General features: G+C 37.0%; 1 protein-coding gene across 4 annotated transcripts in view; it reads right to left on the bottom strand.

The window, feature by feature from the left end:
• Positions 1–19,454, bottom strand: part of Rilpl (Rab interacting lysosomal protein like) — a 474,364-nt gene that overhangs the window by 86,579 nt on the left and 368,331 nt on the right. For 2 of the 4 annotated variants that reach the window (XM_068379106.1, XM_068379107.1), the window contains exon 6: positions 11,185–11,304. The exons of the other annotated variants lie outside the window; for them this stretch is intronic. In XM_068379106.1, the coding sequence (XP_068235207.1) occupies positions 11,185–11,304 (120 nt within the window). The remainder of the gene's footprint in view (positions 1–11,184; positions 11,305–19,454) is intronic. 4 annotated transcript variants of the gene reach the window in all.

The raw sequence follows: 19,454 nt of genomic DNA, 5'->3' as shown, positions 1-19,454 counted from the left end.
TTGCTTGCTTCAATCCTTTTTGACAGCCTGTATCATGAAAGTAAGTTGTCTTAAAATTGTTGCACTTCAAAGTCTATCTTCTTCCTTATTTATTGTCTAATTTCTTTCAATTAAAAACCTGTGAACTTCTCGTTAAATTTTTCTTCAAACATGCCATAGGGAATTTTGTAAATTTTTGTCTATTCTTTAAATAATTTTTTGATATATGAAATGTGCAATTTTCCCCCTTCTGCAAAGTTCATTGAAAATTAGTAACTTATTTTTGTTGCACCTCAATTTTGTATGGTAATTTCCGCAGAGAATTTATCTGTGATTGTTTTAGATAATGGTTTTTATCTTTTAGTTTTTCAACTTGGTAAAAAATTATGGAAACCTTCAGGGTTTAACCCAAGTCCTTTTTTAAAATCAGAAAATATTCACTAAAAAGGAGGGAGCGGGAAAATTAGTTAAACCTTGTGGGAAAAACCTCTTCAAAAGGTGTACTATAGAAGGCATACCCAATCATTTTGGTTTAAAAAAAAGGTGTCCGTTTAAACTCTTACCCTAAAGGGAATGATACCCTTGTTGGCCTTCTGTACAGTCATGGAGATCAGTCCGATTAGGACTGTTCATCTGTAACTGATGAAACAACGGTGGCTGTACCACCAGTCTCACAATTGCTAACTGACACCGAAGGTACAAGTCAGTGGGTGAGTCCAGTATGGCACAGTATGTAAACCAGGGTAAGGAACACTCCTCCATATCATGGTAGTAATGAGAAAGCTGAGCGCATATATCCCCAACTTTTCCCAACCAATGGTGCTAATTTTTGGTCTAAGTAGAGCTGTTTACCTGCTTCCAGTGCAACAGTTGCAACAGTAACACTGGCTCACTCTTGCCTGACAGACCCCTAGGGTATCAGTTAGTGGGAAAGTACCATCGCTCCCTCTCGAAGGAGAAGAGCCATTATTGTAAGTCTAAACAAAGTTTCTAGTGAAAAGTTATCCCACGCGACTATCTTTGTTGTCGCTTTTTCAAGGAAGAAATACCTGACGAATGGAATGGAGATAGGAGAAGAGATTAGTAGAGGAGGAAGATGGAGGGTGAACTCTCCTTCCCTTTCTTAACCACTCATCCTTGCTGTAATGGTCTAGGTGATTAAAATGATGCTCCTTCTGAGGAGGTAGCTACAAGAGCTTCATCTGTCACAGCACAAACCTTTATACAGGGTCTAATCACACTTATTAACATTGAAACACGAGATTCACCATTCAAGGGAACATTGTCAGAGCCAGGTGATCCTGCCAGACAAATAATTTTCACCATCACACATGCATGTATGGGCGACAATCGATCCAAATAAGGTAATTCCCTCCTAATGCAGAGAAACTAAAACAAAATGAGACTAGTTACACTCTAAGTTCAAAGTCTTCCAGATAGGCAAAGCAAGAACAGCACTCAATTAAAGGTAAGGGAGCTACTCATAGTCACCCCTTCATAAAGGTACAAAACACATGGGGTTTTGAAGGTTTTTATCCTCATAGCAACAAAATTAACTCCACCACATGGCTACCTCTCAGTGTGTTTCTGCTTACAAGCGAGCGCCCTCCCAAAAAAGAAAAAATACAATTATCTCAAGCTAATATAAGGAGAAATCTATTACATCTGTACCTATTGTAGCCAAAGAAAAATACAGCTGTTCTTTGACAGGCACGTAGGCAGGGCTTCCCATTGCACCATGTCATTTACCATCTACTGTACCTCGTTCATGATTCAATGGATGTTCCAGCACAATTAAAAACATGTTCCCATTTCAAAGGATGAAAGGTTTGTATATGCATGGGAACAAGTGTAAGTTGTGTCCATCAAATGTGAATAAAATAGCTGTGTAAGGGCATCAGTGGCTTAGCACTCTCTCGTGCCATACTTGAAGCTTATGCTTTATAGTTTGGGTAATATTGCTCAGCACTGAGGAGATATTCCTGAATTGTACATTGACGTTAATAGTAAGAGAGATTGGACAGCAAGATTGAAGAAATGAGGCAGGAATTGAGTTAAAGTAGAAGAATAAAAAGTGGAGCTAATTTGCATTCTTAGTTTAGTCAACCAAACTCTTCATAACAAGCATGGCTATTTCTGTTAGCAAAATAACTGATAATGTTACCAAGTTGTTGTCATAATTGTTTCTTTCATCCGTTTAGATTTGTAGAAGAAATCTTGTGCCAAATTGCATAAAAAATCTCATCATCCTTTAAAATTCAGTAAGACTTCAAAAACTTGTACCAAGTCATGCCAAAATCCAAAATGGCCAACTTTGGTTCCAGCAAAAGGGGGGAACAGATATAGCTTCATGAAAGCTATGGGATAGAAAAGGGAAAAAAGATGCCTGTACCAAGATAAGAACTGACATGTAAGCTTATAATATTAGCTAACTCACTTGGATTTTGAGTCCCCTTGCTTACAAGAATAAGATATAAGCCATTATACTGCCCACACTGTGAGCTAAAACCTTTCCTTGCATTATACCCTTGCTGCAGAAAAAAAAAAAAAAACATAATACTACCCCAAAGTATAAGATAATCAATGCCCTATTAAACTACTGTTGCACCTCATAGACCCAACAATTGGTGTTCAATCAAGGTTGCAATCCAACCCTAGCACGATTAGTCAGAATACCCGGAGAGGTTTGTGATCAAGACCTCCATGCTGGAGTTTGATAAAAGTCAATCCCTGTTGCTAGACAATAAGAGGACTTGGCTTAGAACTGGGAAAGAGGGTATGATGGTAGACTTGAAGGATGCTATACTGCTCAACTCTCTCTCAGTTATCATTGTGATGGTCTCCTTCTGAAATGAAAATAAGGTTCTAACTATTCTAATGGGGCCACAGTACTTACTAGGTTCAATCCTTACCAGACAGGGCATGGTAGGCAAGTAATGACTCCAGAAATTTATGGTCAGTGCAGACTTACTTCTCCAAAAGATCTGTGTTATCAGGGGATGACCTGTATAATTGACAGATGAAGAAGCAGGCATTGCCATACTTCCCTTGAGGGAAGGAGGACAGAAAAAGATTTGATCATTATGAAGATGGGTGTTTGGATGTGTCAGGAGGTGTGGCATTTTCGTTCATAGAACGGCTGCATCATTACAAGATGAACTCTGAGCAGTGTTCACCACTGGTACCTTAACTCTCACTTTTTGGCTTCAAGCCCCACATGAAGCACATCATCTCAATTGATGAACTAAACCAAGGGAGTGTGTCCCACTGCCCTTGGGGAACAAGCACCAAGGTAAGTCATGATACTTACTTATGTGACTTTTTGGCAGTGCCCTGAAACAAGCCTGCCTGTTAGGTTGCTAATGTTTCCCATTGTGATCAGACATTGGGTGGCTGGTCAAGTTTGAGAGTTTGGGCATATACATATCACAAGTAATTTTGCAAGACAAACACACAGTTCCTCATCCTCATCAAATCATAATCATCAATTATCAAGTCCTCTTGGCAATGGGCAGGGTGATGGAAGCAGGTCCCTGTCAGTACCAGCAGCACCTAATCCAAGTCCTGCATGAAGTATGGTGCCCATAGAAAAATTTTTGGAATGGCATTCGTCTTTGGTAACCAGATATGTAAGCTGCCCTTTAAAGTTTAAAAGACACACACAACTCACTCTTAAAGAGGGAAGGGCCAAGAAAAGGTAGCTCAAATATCATCTACTTCAACTTTGATCTGGACGCCTAGCCACAGATATTCAGACAGCATACATTACAGATAAAAAACAATTCAGCATAAACTAATTACAGAAAACTAAAATATATGAACTCTCAAAGATCAGACAAATGGAGAAGCTATGAGAACACCCAGGAGTTCTGCAAAATGATGCACGATGCTCCAGAAGCAACAATTGATACATATCTTGCAAATTCCCACTCATCTGCACTCTCCTAAAGATAGAGGGACCTCACCCGGAGGCACAACATCAAATATAATTGCTACATAATTGCTGGTAGGTTAGAAGGACTAAAAAAATTTAAGCTCTTTTCTGACTAAGACAACATGTATGGCATTTGAAAGGCCATTAAATCCATCTATGGGCCTAAGACAAATACAATCACTATGGTCAGCAACTTTGATGATACAAATCTTTTAAAAGAATTGGCTGGTATTCTAAATCCATAGACTGATCATCTCCTGTAAATCATTGTTAAAAAGTTTGTAAGTCAGTTATTGATGCTCTGCCTAACATCCAGGACCTCAACAAGATCCAGAATTACATGAAACAGAGCAATAAAAAATATTAAGAAAAACAAAAACTGCAGTCCTAATTTCATTCCTGATGGAATATTCATGAAAGAAGGCTACCTTCTCAAAAAGTAGGTCCAAAAGAGCATGTGAGCCCTATGGAGAGGAAAGCAACTACCAAAATTATGGATAACTCCATGATAATTTATATTAATAAACAAAGGAAAGAGAAGTGACTGCAATGATAACAGATGTATTTTCCTTTCATATGTAGCTAGTAAAATACCAAAAATAATCATGCTCTCATACTTACCTAAACATATACTGTACTTGAATCCATGCTACCAAAACGTCAATGTGGGTTTTGGAAACAAAGAGACAATTGACATGAATTCTATATTGAAGCAAATTCAGGAGTTACTAGCAAGTTTCTTAAAATAATTCGCCTCTTTCATTTCAACACGGAAACAAAAGTCTGGACTGGCTTCTTGAAATCCTCATGCGCATGAAGCAGGGTGAGTATTTTGACTCCTCTTCTGTTCAATATGTTCATATCCTCAATAAAGACCTTACTGTAAGAGAAGGATACTGAATGGATGGTCTCCTGTTTAACATCAGATGGTTATAAGCCCATACAAAATCATGTACGTGCCAATCTGCAATATGCTGACAATGCTGCCATTTTTGGCCACACCCCGAAATCAATGGAACACATCTTTAGACACCCTATCTTCAATACACCAGTAGTAGCATTGCTTTATCCACTACTTAGATCAACAATGACGTAATGAGAAAAATAAACCAGGTTTACATGCTTTTGGCCAGTTGAAGACCAGGGTTTTCCAGAACAAACACTTAAGATTGACCACTAAAGGATAAGCACAGTATTTAATGCAGTATTGATCCCAACTCTCCTCCATAGTATAGAGGCATGGATTCTATATCGACACCATCGCAAGCACATAGAGCATTCTTATGTTTCCAGTTTGTGGAAAATTATAGGCATCTCCTGGAGAGATCAGATTTCACTGTCAAAAGATTCTGAAAAGAATAAGATGCACAAATGTAGAATCCCTACTCATCAAAAACCAACTATGCTGGCTTGGTTATGTTATCCATATACTGCTCTTGATGAAAGCATGCCAAAACAAATCTTATACAGACAACACAGCCACTGAAAGCCTGGTGGCCTCACCAAGAAGAGAAACAAAGATCAAGTTAAATCAACTTCTAAGAAATACTCCTAAAACTTTTTTAGTGAGGATCAAATCTAAGGCTACATATTCAGATCTTGTAAAGTCTGTTACCAAACTTTAATATACTAAAATCTCAAGATGACACATGTAGAAATTTTATAAATAAAACAAAAAAAGGACAACAATACCAAGAACTAGTAATCCCATGATTGTTGAATATTCCAACGAAATTCTAAAAAAAAAAAAAAACTGCAGGTTGATTAAGGGATTTTGACGAAGGAAAAATCTATTTCTGGGCTAGGAACCTGTGTCGCCCAGTGAAATGCTCCTATAGCACCATTTCTAAGGCATAGTTATTGCTAAATATACCAGAGAAAAAAGAAAAATGATGCATGGAATGCCAGGAATAAACCCAGTTCGTTCACTCTATGAGTGTCGGTATAGTAAACTAGGGCGTGATAGAACTACGACCATAGGTCCCTCACCAGTTAGACCTCTCCCTCATCCACATCCCCTGGAACAACAAGGTGCCGTCCTACACCCGTCTGCTGCCTCCTACTACGACTATCCCTCCCCACCCCTACGCCAACCCCCATACCTCATTCCTCCATAGCACCAGCGTTGGTCAGTGTTCTGCTCACTAGCTCGTGGCAAGAGGCATATCAAAATATATAAACTTAAGCTAGTACTGCTACGATTAGCATATTTCTGGCTCACAGACCTGATAAGGTCCCCTAGGTTTGTTCCTAATCTGGTTGCTGAACCCAGACTGCCGACAGTCAAGATGGCACTGTTTTCTATGCAGAATGTAATATTCAACAATTTAAAGAACCTACTACTCAGTCCAGCAAGAGCAAATCGCCACAACCTAAAGAGAAATAGACATCTAAGAAGTAGGAATCCCAACTCATCAGGCCTATAAGCCATGAAGTGAAGCACATTGTAACCTTCCAAATGCAGCAGATGATTCTTCAAACATATTCAAAGGCTTCTAAAGCCACAGCTAGTCAAACTTTTAACTAAATTAAGTACAGTACTGTATATAAATTCAGACACTAATACTGACATAAGTATTAACAGTGTATGGAAATAAACAAGAAAACATACAACTGATCATTTTTTAATACATCATTCAGTATAAAAATTCAAAATAAGATACTTAGCAATGCAGTGAAAAACAAAAAAAAGGGTTATACAGAAAATAATGTAATGAGACATATATGAACTAATTTCTGTTAAAGTCTTATTCAGTACAGTTCAAGGTAGTAGGCTGGCCAAGGCACCAGCCATCCGTTGAGATACTACCGCTAGAGTGTTATTAGGTCCTTTGACTGACCAGACAGTACCACATTGGATACCTCTCTCTGGTTACGGCTCATTTTCTCTTTGCTGACACACACGCAGAATAGTCTGGCCTATTCTTTACACATTCTCTTCTTTCCTCATACACTTGACAACACTGAAATTACCAAACAAAACTTCTTCTCTCAAGAGGTTAACTATTACACTGCAACTGTTCAGTGGCTACTTTCCTTTTGGTAAGTGTAGAAGAGAGACTCTAGCTATGGTAAGCAGCTCTTCCAGGAGAAGGACAATCAAATCAAACCATTGTTCTCTAGTCTTGGTTAGTGCCATAGCCTTTGTACCATGGTCTTCCACTGCCCTGTGTTAGAGATCTCTTGCTTGAGAGTACACTCGAGCACACTATTCTATCTTGTTTCCCTTCCTCTTGTTATTTTGAAGTTTTTATCCTCTTGTTATTTTCAAGTTTTTATACTTTATATATAAAAGATTTATTTTAATGTTATTTTTGTTCTTAAACTTCTCTTGTAGTTTTTCCTAATTTCCTTTCCTCACTGAGCTATTTTCCCTGTTGGAGCCCTTGGGCTTATAGCATCCTGCTTTTTCAATTAGGGTTGTAGCTTAGCAAGTAATAATAATAATAAAGGATGGGAACAGATAGAGTATGACTTGACCACAAAAGGAAAGTTTTGAAAGTTTACTGAATGTTGAGGATAATAGGGAGGCAGATATAATTGCTGTTGCAGGTGTTGAGGTGCCAGTAATGGGAGATGAGAATGAGAGAGAGAGAGAGAGAGATTACAAGAGAGGAAGTGAGGAGAGCACTAGATGAAATGAAAGTAGGAAAAGCACCTGGTATGGATGGTGTGAGAGCTGAGATGTTGAAGGAAGGGGGTGTGACTGTACTTGAATGGTTGGTGAGATTGTTTAATATGTGTTTTATGTTGTCAATGGTACCAGTAGATTGGGTTTGTGCATGTATTGTACCACTATATAAGGGTAAGGGAGATGTGCATGAGTGTTATTAGTTTGTTGAGAGTGGATGGAAAAGTGTATGGTAGAGTGCTGATTATTAGGATTAAAGATAAAACAGAGGAAGCAATCTTAGAAGTACATGGTGGTTTTAGAAGAGGTAAGGGATGTATGAATCAGATTTTTACAGTTAGGCAGATATGCAAGAAATATTTAGCAAAAGGTAAGGAGGTGTATGTTACGTTTATGGATCTGGAAAAAGCGTATGATAGAGTTGATAGGGAAGTGATGCGGAATGTGATGAGGTTATATGGAATTGGTGGAAGGTTGTTGCAAGCAGTGAAAAGTTCCTACAATGGTAGTAAAGCGTGTGTTAGGATAGGAAATGAAGTGAGCGATTGGTTTCCGGTGAGAGTGGGGCTGAGACAGGGATGTGTGATGTCGCCGTGGTTGTTTAACTTGTATGCTGATGGTGAATGCTCGAGTGCTTGGAAAAGGATTGAAACTGGTAGACGAGAATGATCATGAATTGGAGGTAAATCAGTTGTTGTTTGCAGATGATACTGTGCTGGTTGCAGATTCAGAAGAGAAGCTTGGCCGATTAGTGACAGAATTTGGAAGGGTATGTGAAAGAAGGAAGTTGAGAGTTAATGTGGGTAAGAGTAAGGTTATGAGACGTACGAGAAGGGAAGGTGGTACGAGGTTGAATGTCATGTTGAATGGAAAGTTACTTGAGGAGGTGGATCAGTTTAAGTACTTGGAGTCTGTTGTTGCAGCAAATGGTGGAGTGGAAGCAGATGTACATCAGAGTGAATGAAGGTTGCAAAGTGTTGGGAGCAGTGAAGGAGTGGTAAAGAATAGAGGGTTGGGCAAGAATGTAAAGAGAGTTCTGTATGAGAAAGTGATTGTACTAACTGTGATGTATGGATCGGAGTTGTGGGGAATGAAAGTGACAGAGAGACAGAAATTAAATGTGTTTGAGATGAAGTGCCTGAGGAGTATGGTTGGTGTATCTCGAGTAGATAGGGTTAGGAACGAAGTATTGAGGGTGAGAACGGGTGTAAGAAATTATTTAGAAACTAGAGTGGATATGAATGTCGAGGTGGTTTGGCCATTTTGAGAAAATGGAAAATGCCTGTCTGCTAAAGGTGATGAATGCAAGAGTTGATGGGAAAAGTATAAGAGGAAGGCCAAGGTTTGGGTGGATGGATGGAGTGAAGAAAGCTCTGGGTGATAAAAGGATAGATGTGAAAGATTCAAGAGAGCATGCTAAAAATAGGAATGAATGGCGAGCAATTTTGAAGCAGTTCCAGTAGGCCCTGCTGCTTTTTCCAGTCGCCTTGGATGACGGCGGAGGTAGCAGCAGTAGGGGATTCAGCGTTATGAAGCTTCATCTGTGGTGGATAACGGGGGAGGGTGGGCTGTGGCACCCTAGCAGTACCAGCCGAACTCAGTTGAGTCCCTTGTCAGGCTGGGAGGAACGTAGAGAGGAAAGGTCCCCTTTTTTATGTTAGCTACCCCCCAAAATTGGGGGAAGTGCCTTGGTATATATGGTACATATATATACAAAGGGAAAGGAATAATGATGTTATGTGATAAAGAAGAGGAACCCTGACAAGAATCCTTTTCAGTTCTATAATATACAATACTATCTTTACTGCTTGTAGCTTTCCACAAAAGGTACTTAAAAAGGGATTTTGACGAAGGAAAAATCTATTTCTGGGGAGAGACCTGTGGCGCCCGGTGAAAAGAGTTCTTCTTATATATCTTTTCTGATAAAACCTTCCAATTATACCAGAGAAAGATAAAAGCATGGAATGCTGAGTTTACTACCCTCGCGCGAGCACCTTTTGGGTGTCGTGTATAAAGCAAAGGCGCGTGAAAACCACTATTCACAGGTTGTCTTCCATTTAGTTAATTCCATCGTCAAAGGGATGGGCCGATACAAAGGCCCTAGCCAACCACCAGCGCCACACCACCACGCCACGACGCGATTGTCATTACCATCCATTGAAACAAATTGAAATCTATCCATGGTACAGTACTAGTAATGATTCAGCTTATTATGAGCAATATGAGCAATATATAATTAAATCTTTAAGACCAAAAATATAAATGGTTTAGGAACTAAATATGATTTATGAATTTGCCAAGTAATGATCAAACGTGAGCTTATGTTTTCCCAGTCTAAAAAAAACCAACTGTTTCTATAAAATATCTAAATTTGCTGTAAAATCATACTGTGCTTAGGGGATCCTACACATCATATAACCAACACCTTATGAAATGTTCTAATCAATAAAATTACAATAGGAAATATGCATGCAAACATACCCTAATTGACTATCAAGAATAAAATGATCTTGCACTCCTTTAAAAAAAGTCAAGAGAAAATAGTTTCATAATAAACCATTAACATTACATCAAATTCAAGTTACTGTACCTCAAATTATAATGTACCACAGAATATTGTAATAAGTATGATAGAGAGTTTTGACTTTCGTTTATCAACAGCCATGACATTGACATATTTAATTCACAATTTCATATGGAATTAAAGATTCACTAGATTAAACTGAAGTTTCCTAGAACCCAAACAAAAGAATAGATGGACATGTCTAGGTATGTTTTATCATTTGTATATAATCATCTATTCTATGCCACAGCATACTGCTTTAGCTACTGAATACTACTGCATCAATAAAATTTGTGTATATAAAATAAATACCATACTGTACTATGACACCATCAGCGTAGCCTAAATTACAAGCTATACTTTTAATTGCATAATATTGTACTTAACTACACAACTAAATTTCTCCTAATTACAACATAGCCATGCAACTTACCTTTCATCTATTTTTTTCAAGAATTATATATCGACATGACCCAGACCATGCATATTCTGTTTTATACATTCTACATCAGCAAACTTCTGCAATCATGACAAAGCCAATCATGTACCTCAGGCCAGTACTATTATTGAGCTTTAAGAAATTTTTCATGCTTTTGAAATCCTCTTAAAATGTTTCCCATGTATTTTCCTCCTAATTATAACTATTAACATCATATATGTAATGATTTCAAAGAGTGAATTCTACACTGTGAGATACATCAAATTCCTGTTAGACATAAATAAAGAATGTATTGCTTGATAGTGAATTTCGACAAATTTTGAACATGATTATTACTGTAAATGCACTACCACACCATCAAAATCCGTGAATAGGGCCCATTATAATCCCGACTACACCATCTGGCTAGAATACTGAACTGCATTTTACAAGCATGACTCACAGCATTTTTCTTGCTCACTAACATCATCTATCTTGATATACAAGTACCATGAAAACACTCCATGACACAAAGGAGTAGATAAAAGTCTGGGAATGAGAAAACATCTATAGCTAGAAGTCTTAAATTCTACAGCATGAAAGACAGAACTTTACATGGAGTGCTTACATCATAAAAGTATCAAGAAAACTGGGCTTACTGTATTTCGTTGGAAAGTGAGTCGGAGAGAGAGAGAGGGGGTGTGAGTAGGTCTGTAGGAGGTTGCAGCCCCCCCTCTGCTTCAATCATCTCTACTGGTGGGCAGATTATGTGGCTCCGCCTGATGAGACAAGCAACACACACCTCACTAGTAGCACATGACACTCACAACACCACACCACTGATTCTAAGGCTCAACATACTTGAATGGGAAACTCTTATTTCAGTAAAACCCTAGTAAGAATTCCCTCTTAACATCAACTACAAATTTAAGTACAAATAAATGTATACATGGAAATCCACAACTAATATGTCTTCTTACTAGAATATAATTTTTCTAATAAAAGCTTTAAAAGCCATTCACAGCAACCACAGAATGTCATAAAATAAAAGGATGCTCAAGTTAATATGAATTTTAAAATAATTAATTACAAAAAGCAGCAATGATTAGGGATTTGATTGCACTATTTAGCATATGTATAAACACTTGCTATAGTCTGAAAATTGATTTAAGGAACAAACTACGTTAGCCATAAGAGAAGAAATCAGAATATGAATCAAAGAGAGAAAATATTAAAATATGATCTACAAGTTTCATAATGATAATACAAAGGCTGGAATGTTGTATTTAGACCAAGTAAAAATAAATTAACTAGCATTTTGGTACAAAATATATTGAGTAAATCTGAAAAATTAATAAAAATGGTTAAATATATAAAATATTCATAAATAAAAATTCAAATAACTACCTGTACTACAATGATAGATAACTGACAAAAAATCATAACACCTGTTCAAATACAATACCTTGGATCATTTTGAAGAAATTACCCCACTTACAAGAGAGTAATGAAAAAGGTGGAAACTATTTGAAATGTCAGTTTCAACTTCCAGTATTTAAGCAAATTAAAACTAGCTGTAGCTCTCAAATTATTAAAATCCTTAATCACATTTATTGACTTGTACTGAATTTTCCAATTCAAAATGATAAGTGCTATTTCTACAGCAATGCAGAATCATTTGATAGTTCTCAAGATAAGTATTGAATATCAAAAACTCGTCCAAAATGAAATCTTTAAAGATGTTTGTTGAAACAAGACTCGCCAACAAAAAATACCAGCTAACTAATGACAAAAAAACATCAGAAGTCAAAAAGAATAAATTCTGATATCTTTTATCACATAGTACTTTATTATTTAAAAGTTCATCTGAAAAAACAAACAGACTCCAATGACTGCAGTAAATGTGTGTAAATTTCATGTATTTGAAAATAAAGTGACAAGACAATAATTGAATAATTTTATGATCAACAAATAGTTTACTGTGTGCTGCATAAAAAAACACAAACTTAATTCTCTTTTCAATAGGTATAGCACTCATCCCAATAGTTTGCTGCCTTGGAAGGTATTTATTAACTGATAATAAGACATTTGAAATTTCCATAAAACTAACTTTTTCAAGTATGTTGTCATCATGTTAAAATAATTGTTTTCTGCTAATCTGTTAAGACTTCTCAGAATTTTTTCCACATGTCAAAATATGTTGGCTTGAAAATACCCACCGAAATGGCAGACCAGCATAGTGTGAGCAACTTCATTCTGGGTGGCCAACAACACTAATCACTAACTTTTTTTGCACAATCTAGTGTACTAAACACTTTATCAGACTTAAGTATGTTTCAATTTAGTTAGTTATTCCTTTACTGTACTGTATGGAGGTAACATATATATGCAACTGCAGGAGAAAAGGTATAGAATTAAGGCCTGTTTTTACATGAAAACTTCAAGAAGTTTAAATCAAGACACTTCTCTGTATTCACAGTATTTGTATACCATCTCTAACTTGATGAAATAATAGTCTAAACTTATCAATAAAAATGGAAGAGGTTCCTATATGGTGGAGAGTAAGAGGATAGAAAACATCCACATTCAGATTCAGTGAGTGTTTCCTAAGTACATAAACCATGCAGCACTGTGCTACATATCACTAATTTGGGATGTTCTAGCAAGGTGAAGTTTGGTGCTAGTACTGCCACTTTTCAACCTTTTATGTTGGAAGGTTTAGGCCTCTTAGTAAAGTATTAGGATAATATGGTAGTTAATAGCAATAACCTTTGCTTGGGTATGTCACAGCCTCTGTCTTTTTAGTCTTCTTTAACCTTGGTTAGATAATGTCAATGTGTACCGCTTTTGGATTAGGTGGTTTTTGTGATTCAGGTTACTAGTGATAATAAAAAAATTTTCTTCAAGATTTGTTAGTACTGTAATTTTTTACTGATCTTAAAATATTTTTCATTCATTACTTCTCATACAGTATATAGTTTATTTATTTCCTTTGCTCTTTTCATCACTCGGCCTACTCTCCCTGTGGGAGCCCTAGAGCTTGTAGCATCCTGCTGTTCCAACTAGAGTTGTAGCTTAGCTAATAATAATACAGTAATAATAATAATAATAATAATAATAATAATAATAATAAAAATAATAATAATAATAATAATAATAATAATAATAATAATAATAATGATAATGATGATAATAACAGCTGTTCAAGGGAGTAATAACCAGGAGTTTGCCATCCTCATTTTAAATGTGATTTAGATAATTATTGTGAAGAATGTGATCCCTTATTGTTCTTCTTATGTTGAGATATGTTCAGATGGTAGTTGACCACATTAAGAATTCTGAAGGAAAAAGGAAATTTACACTTCCTTCAGGGGGAAAGCCAAGAGAAGACAAGGCTAGTTAATAATGGTAAGAAGGAGAATTATAATGCATCTAGCTATTAATAAGCTTTTGGGGTTTATAGTAATGAGTTTCATAAGACTTTTACCTCTTTTGTTTCGTTAGTTGAATCTATGAAGAACAATGAGTCTTGTGCACAAAATTATTATTATTATGATTATTATTACTTGCTAAGCCAAGACCCTAGTTGGAAAAGCAATATGCTATAAGCCCAAGGGCTCCAACAGGGAAAATAGCCCAGTGATGAAAGGAAATAAGGAAATAAACTACAAGAGAAATATTTAAGAATGAAAATCAATTATTTTAAGAATAGTAACAACATTAGAAAAAATCTTTCATATAAAAACTATAAAAACTTTAAAAAAAGGAAGAAAAATATTATAAAAGTGTCTGCAAGTGTACCTTCAAGCAAGGGAACTCTAACCCAAGACAGTGGAAGACCATGGTACTGAGACTATGGCACTACCCAAGACTACAGAACAATGGTTTGATTTTGGAGTGTCCTTCTCCTAGAAGAGCTGCTTACCATAGCTTGAGAGTCTCTTCTACCCTTATCAAGAGGAGTGTAGCCACTAAACAATTACAGTGCAGTAGATAACCCCTTGAGCGAAGAAGAATTGTTTGGTAATCTCAGTGTTGTCCGGTGTGTGACGACAAGAGAATGTGGAAAGAATGGGCTAGAATATTTAGTGTATGTGTAGGCAAGGGGAAAATGAGCCATAACCAGAGAGAATGATACAATATACTACTGTCTAGCCAGTTAAAGGACTCGATAACTCTCTGGCGGTAGTATTTCAATGGGTGGCTGGTGCCTTGGCCAGCCAGTGATTCTAGCCTAACCTACCCTATTTTGCACCCCAGGCTAACTCCTCAAGTTTTACCAATCTGTTTTTAGTGCGCCATTCACTAAGGGTTCTGACAATGCACAGCACTGATGGAGTTGATCGCCTCTACACGAGCCTTGCAATTTTGAGATACTTCAGGTTTTCTATTATGAAACCCTCACATTTCTGTGATCTGCTCTGCTCTTTATCCCCACTGAACTCAGAGATAGAAGACTCAACTAACACCCTTCCACTCATTGAAGTAGGCGCTCTTATCAACCACTTTATACCTACATTAATGGTATGAAATATTGTATGATTCTTGTAAAACAGTCAAGATAATTTCTAGACAGATCATTTAAAGCTTCAGAGGTAGTCTACCGTAGGCTCGGCCACTGACATACCTTGAGTTTTCCCTAGCAGCACCTGTATTGCCAATATAAGTTCCTTGCCAAGCACAGGTGCAAAGGTTACTGTTGGAAGTATACAAAAGGGAAAGCATGTATTATATTTACCTTTTTAGAGGATTTACCAGACGAGGAAGACAAAAATGAGGGTAATATGAAGGAAAAGTTTAAATCTGATGAAATATCTAAACTTTAAGGAAACTTATTTCTGGAAGGTATTCAAAAAAATTTTTTAAGTTAGTTCTGATGCTGCCAATTTTTAGAAGTTCTCTCTTAATGGTCCTCTAAGCCAACTTTACGACTCCAAAGTTTTCTCTAATCTTTAGAGACAAGAGTAGTTTCTCATTCAGTATCCGTTTAGTGTTAAAACTTTTTCGGCCTCAAAAGGATTTGTGATCTATTAAGCAATCAATTGCCTCACCTTGTTATTGAATAGTTAATTCTCTTGAACCCATTGTTGATGTAAACAAAAGAAAATTTTTAAATAGTTCTTTTTAACCTAATAAGGTGGGGAATACACTTTAAATTCCCTCTTTTGTAGTGGCTCTTACAGAAGAGAAGTTTAAAGATCATCAGGACATTGATCTACGGTAATTTTTGACTGCCAAACTTGTTTAGATAAAACTATTTCAACTGAGTCTCCCAAGGCTACACTAGCCTTTGTGAATTTTTTGGCTAAAAGTAGAGAAAAGTGTATTTTTTTATAGTTAGGACAGTTTTTAATATTTTGGGTCCTTTATTTGATAAAGTTAGAATAGATAATGTGGTGGGATAACTAGGCTCCAGGTGTTGTCACTGGTGAAAGAGGGCTGTTGAATCTGTCTCTGTCCCCCAATCCTCCCTTGTCTAAGGAATCGCTGTTGAATCTGTCTCTGTCCCCCAATCCTCCCTTGTCTAAGGAATCAACACCTTGGCCAAGCTATTTAAACAATTCAGCAAAGGCTATTTTGTCCTGCAAAAGTTAACCCGTGATGAGCTAGTGGCAGAGCTCATAAGTGATCGATGTACACTGCCAAACCATGATGTAGCAAATCAACTTTAACTGAAACTTCCTCACCAACATTAAGAACTGAGGGAATCATACGATATGTCATGCCATCCAGATATTAAATACTGTACAAGGTTCCATAAGAGAACTTAATTTAGCGAGAGGAATATTAGGATCCATATTATTATTATTATTATTATTATTACTATCCAAGCTACAACCCTAATTGGAAAAGCAAGATGCTATAAGCCCAGGGGCTCCAATAGGGAAAAATAGCCCAGTGAGGAAAGGAAATAAGGAAATAAATAACTGAAGAGAACAAATTAACAATAAATCATTCTAAAAAAAGTAATGTCAAAAGAGATATATCATATATAAACTATTAACAACGTCAACAACAAAAATGTCATATATAAACTATAAAAAGACTCATGTCCTTCTGGTCAACAAAAAAGCATTTGCTCCAACTTTGAACTTTTGAAGTTCTACTGATTCAACAACCCGATTAGGAAGATCATTCCACAACTTGGTAACAGCTGGAATAAAACTTCTAGAGTACTGCGTAGTATTGAGTCTTATGATGGAGAAGGCCTGGCTATTAGAATTAACTGCCTGCCTAGTATTACGAACAGGATAGAATTGTCCAGGGAGATCTGAATGTAAAGGATGGTCAGAGTTATGAAAAATCTTATGCAACATGCATAATGAACTAATTGATCGACGGTGCCAGAGATTAATATCTAGATCAGGAATAAGAAATTTAATAGACCGTAAGTTTCTGTCCAACAAATTAAGATGAGAATCAGCAGCTGAACACCAGACAGGAGAACAATACTCAAAACAAGGTAGAATAAAAGAATTAAAACACTTCTTCAGAATAGATTGATCACCGAATATCTTAAAAGACTTTCTCAATAAGCCAATTTTTTGTGCAATTGAAGAAGACACAGACCTTATATGTTTCTCAAAAGTAAATTTGCTGTCAAGAATCACGCCTAAAATTTTGAAAGAGTCATACAAATTTAAAGAAACATTATCAATACTGAGATCCGGATGTTGAGGAGCCACCGTCCTTGACCTACTTACAATCATACTTTGAGTTTTGTTAGGATTCAACTTCATACCCCATAATTTGCACCATGCACTAATTTTAGCTAAATCTCTATTAAGGGATTCACCAACCCCAGATCTACATTCAGGGGATGGAATTGATGCAAAGAGAGTAGCATCATCTGCATAAGCAACAAGCTTATTTTCTAGGCCAAACCACATGTCATGTGTATATAGTATGAAAAGTAATGGGCCAAGAACACTACCCTGTGGAACACCGGATATCACATTCCTATACTCACTATGGTGCCCATCAACAACAACTCTTTGAGATCTACCACTTAAAAAATCAATAATAATGCTAAGAAACGACCCACCCACTCCCAACTGTTTCAGTTTGAAAACAAGGGCCTCATGATTAACACGGTCAAAGGCAGCACTAAAATCAAGGCCAATCATACGAACTTCCCGACCACAATCAAGGGATTTCTGTACTGCATTGGAGATTGTAAGAAGAGCATCACATGCTCCAAGGCCTTTCCGAAAAACCAAATTGCAAACTAGGGAATAGATGATTACCTTCAGCAAACCTATTAAGACGTTTTGCCAGAAGACGTTCAAAAACTTTAGATAATATGGGAGTTATGGAAATTGGGCGGTAATCAGTGGGACTTGAGCTACCACATACACATTTACATAGAGGAGTAACATTACCAATTCTCCAACAAGTGCTAAAAGCTCCTCTTCTTGCTAACTTGCGTAAAATAACAGATAACTTTGGAGCTAAGAAATCTGCTGTCTTTATAAAAAACAAAGGAAAAATACCATTAGGGTCTACACCTCCATAAGCATCAAGGTCCATCAACAGAGCTTTAATCTCACGAGATCGAAAAGCTAAACTAGTTAGTTTAGCCTCAGGAAAACAGGAATGAGGAAGTTCAAGTTTTTCATTACTCTGTTTACTGTCAAAAACATCAGCCAAAAGGGTTGCCTTTTCCTTTGGACAGTGAGTGACTGAGCCATCTGGTTTAAGTAAAGGAGGAACTGTTGCATCTACACCAAAGAGTGCAGATTTAAGGGTAGACCACCATTTATGTTCCTGAGTTGTACCAGAGAGGGTTTCTTTTATGATTAAATTGTACTCCTTTTCAGTTGAGGCATAAACTCTCTGAGCAAAAGCTCGAAGCTGAGTATAGTTGTTCCAGGTCAAATCTGATCTGTTACCCTTCCAAAGGTGATAGGCCTCCTGCTTCTCCAAATAAGCACGTCTACAATCATCATTGAACCACGGTTTGTCCTTCATTCGGTACCTTAGCACACGAGAAGGGATACGCCTATCAATTATATTGACTAGATTCTCATTCAAAGGAACAACAGGATCTACACTATTATATAATTGTGACCAATTCAAGCACAAAAGATCATGCAAAATCCCATTCCAGTCTGCTTGGGATTTCATATAAATTTTACAAGAATATGATATATCAGGGACAGGCTGCTCAGTCTTCACTAATAATGAAATCAAGGCATGATCAGAAGTCCCTACTGGAGAACCAACCTTACTAGTTATAACGCCAGGGGAGTCAGTGTATACGAGGTCCAAGCAATTACCAGACCTGTGAGTCGCTTCATTTATGATTTGCTCACAGCCTGATTCTGAGGCAAAGTCTAAAGCTCTTAAGCCATGGCGATCGGTAGGAGAGATAGAACTCAACCACTCCCTATGGTGAGCATTAAAATCACCAACAAAGACAAACGAAGCCTTTCTATCATCTTCTTGTATCTTAGCCATAATGGTAAGAAGACAATCAAAGATAGAATCATCCATGTCTGGATTCCGGTAGATTGAACACAAATAAAAGTTGTTATGCCTGCCACAAACTTTTATTACCTGAATCTCATGACATCCACATTGATAGCAGGACTTATGAGAAGCAGGGTACTCGGTCCTAATATACACCGCCATTCCCCTGGCCCTAGGAATGGAATCACGTTTCAGCAATATTGGCTTCTTAAAACCAGTTATAAGGAGCTCAGATGAGTGCCTCATATTAGAAACCAAAGTTTCTGAGCACAAAAGAATATCATACTGTCTGGACGCAACTGTAAGGTCTCGGATATTTGCATGAAGACCACGAATATTGCAATACAGAAGACGACATTGACGAAATCTAGGACGTACTGGTCCCGGATTTTGCTCAATGTCTCCAGACAGCATAAGAATTAAGAGAAATAAAAAAGAGACATCATACTTAAAAACT

The sequence above is a fragment of the Palaemon carinicauda genome, chromosome 8 (genome assembly GCF_036898095.1).
Source record: "Palaemon carinicauda isolate YSFRI2023 chromosome 8, ASM3689809v2, whole genome shotgun sequence".
Lineage (NCBI taxonomy): Eukaryota > Metazoa > Arthropoda > Malacostraca > Decapoda > Palaemonidae > Palaemon > Palaemon carinicauda.
Note: the sequence above shows the minus strand (reverse complement) of the source record. Positions and strands in the feature narration are given on the sequence as shown.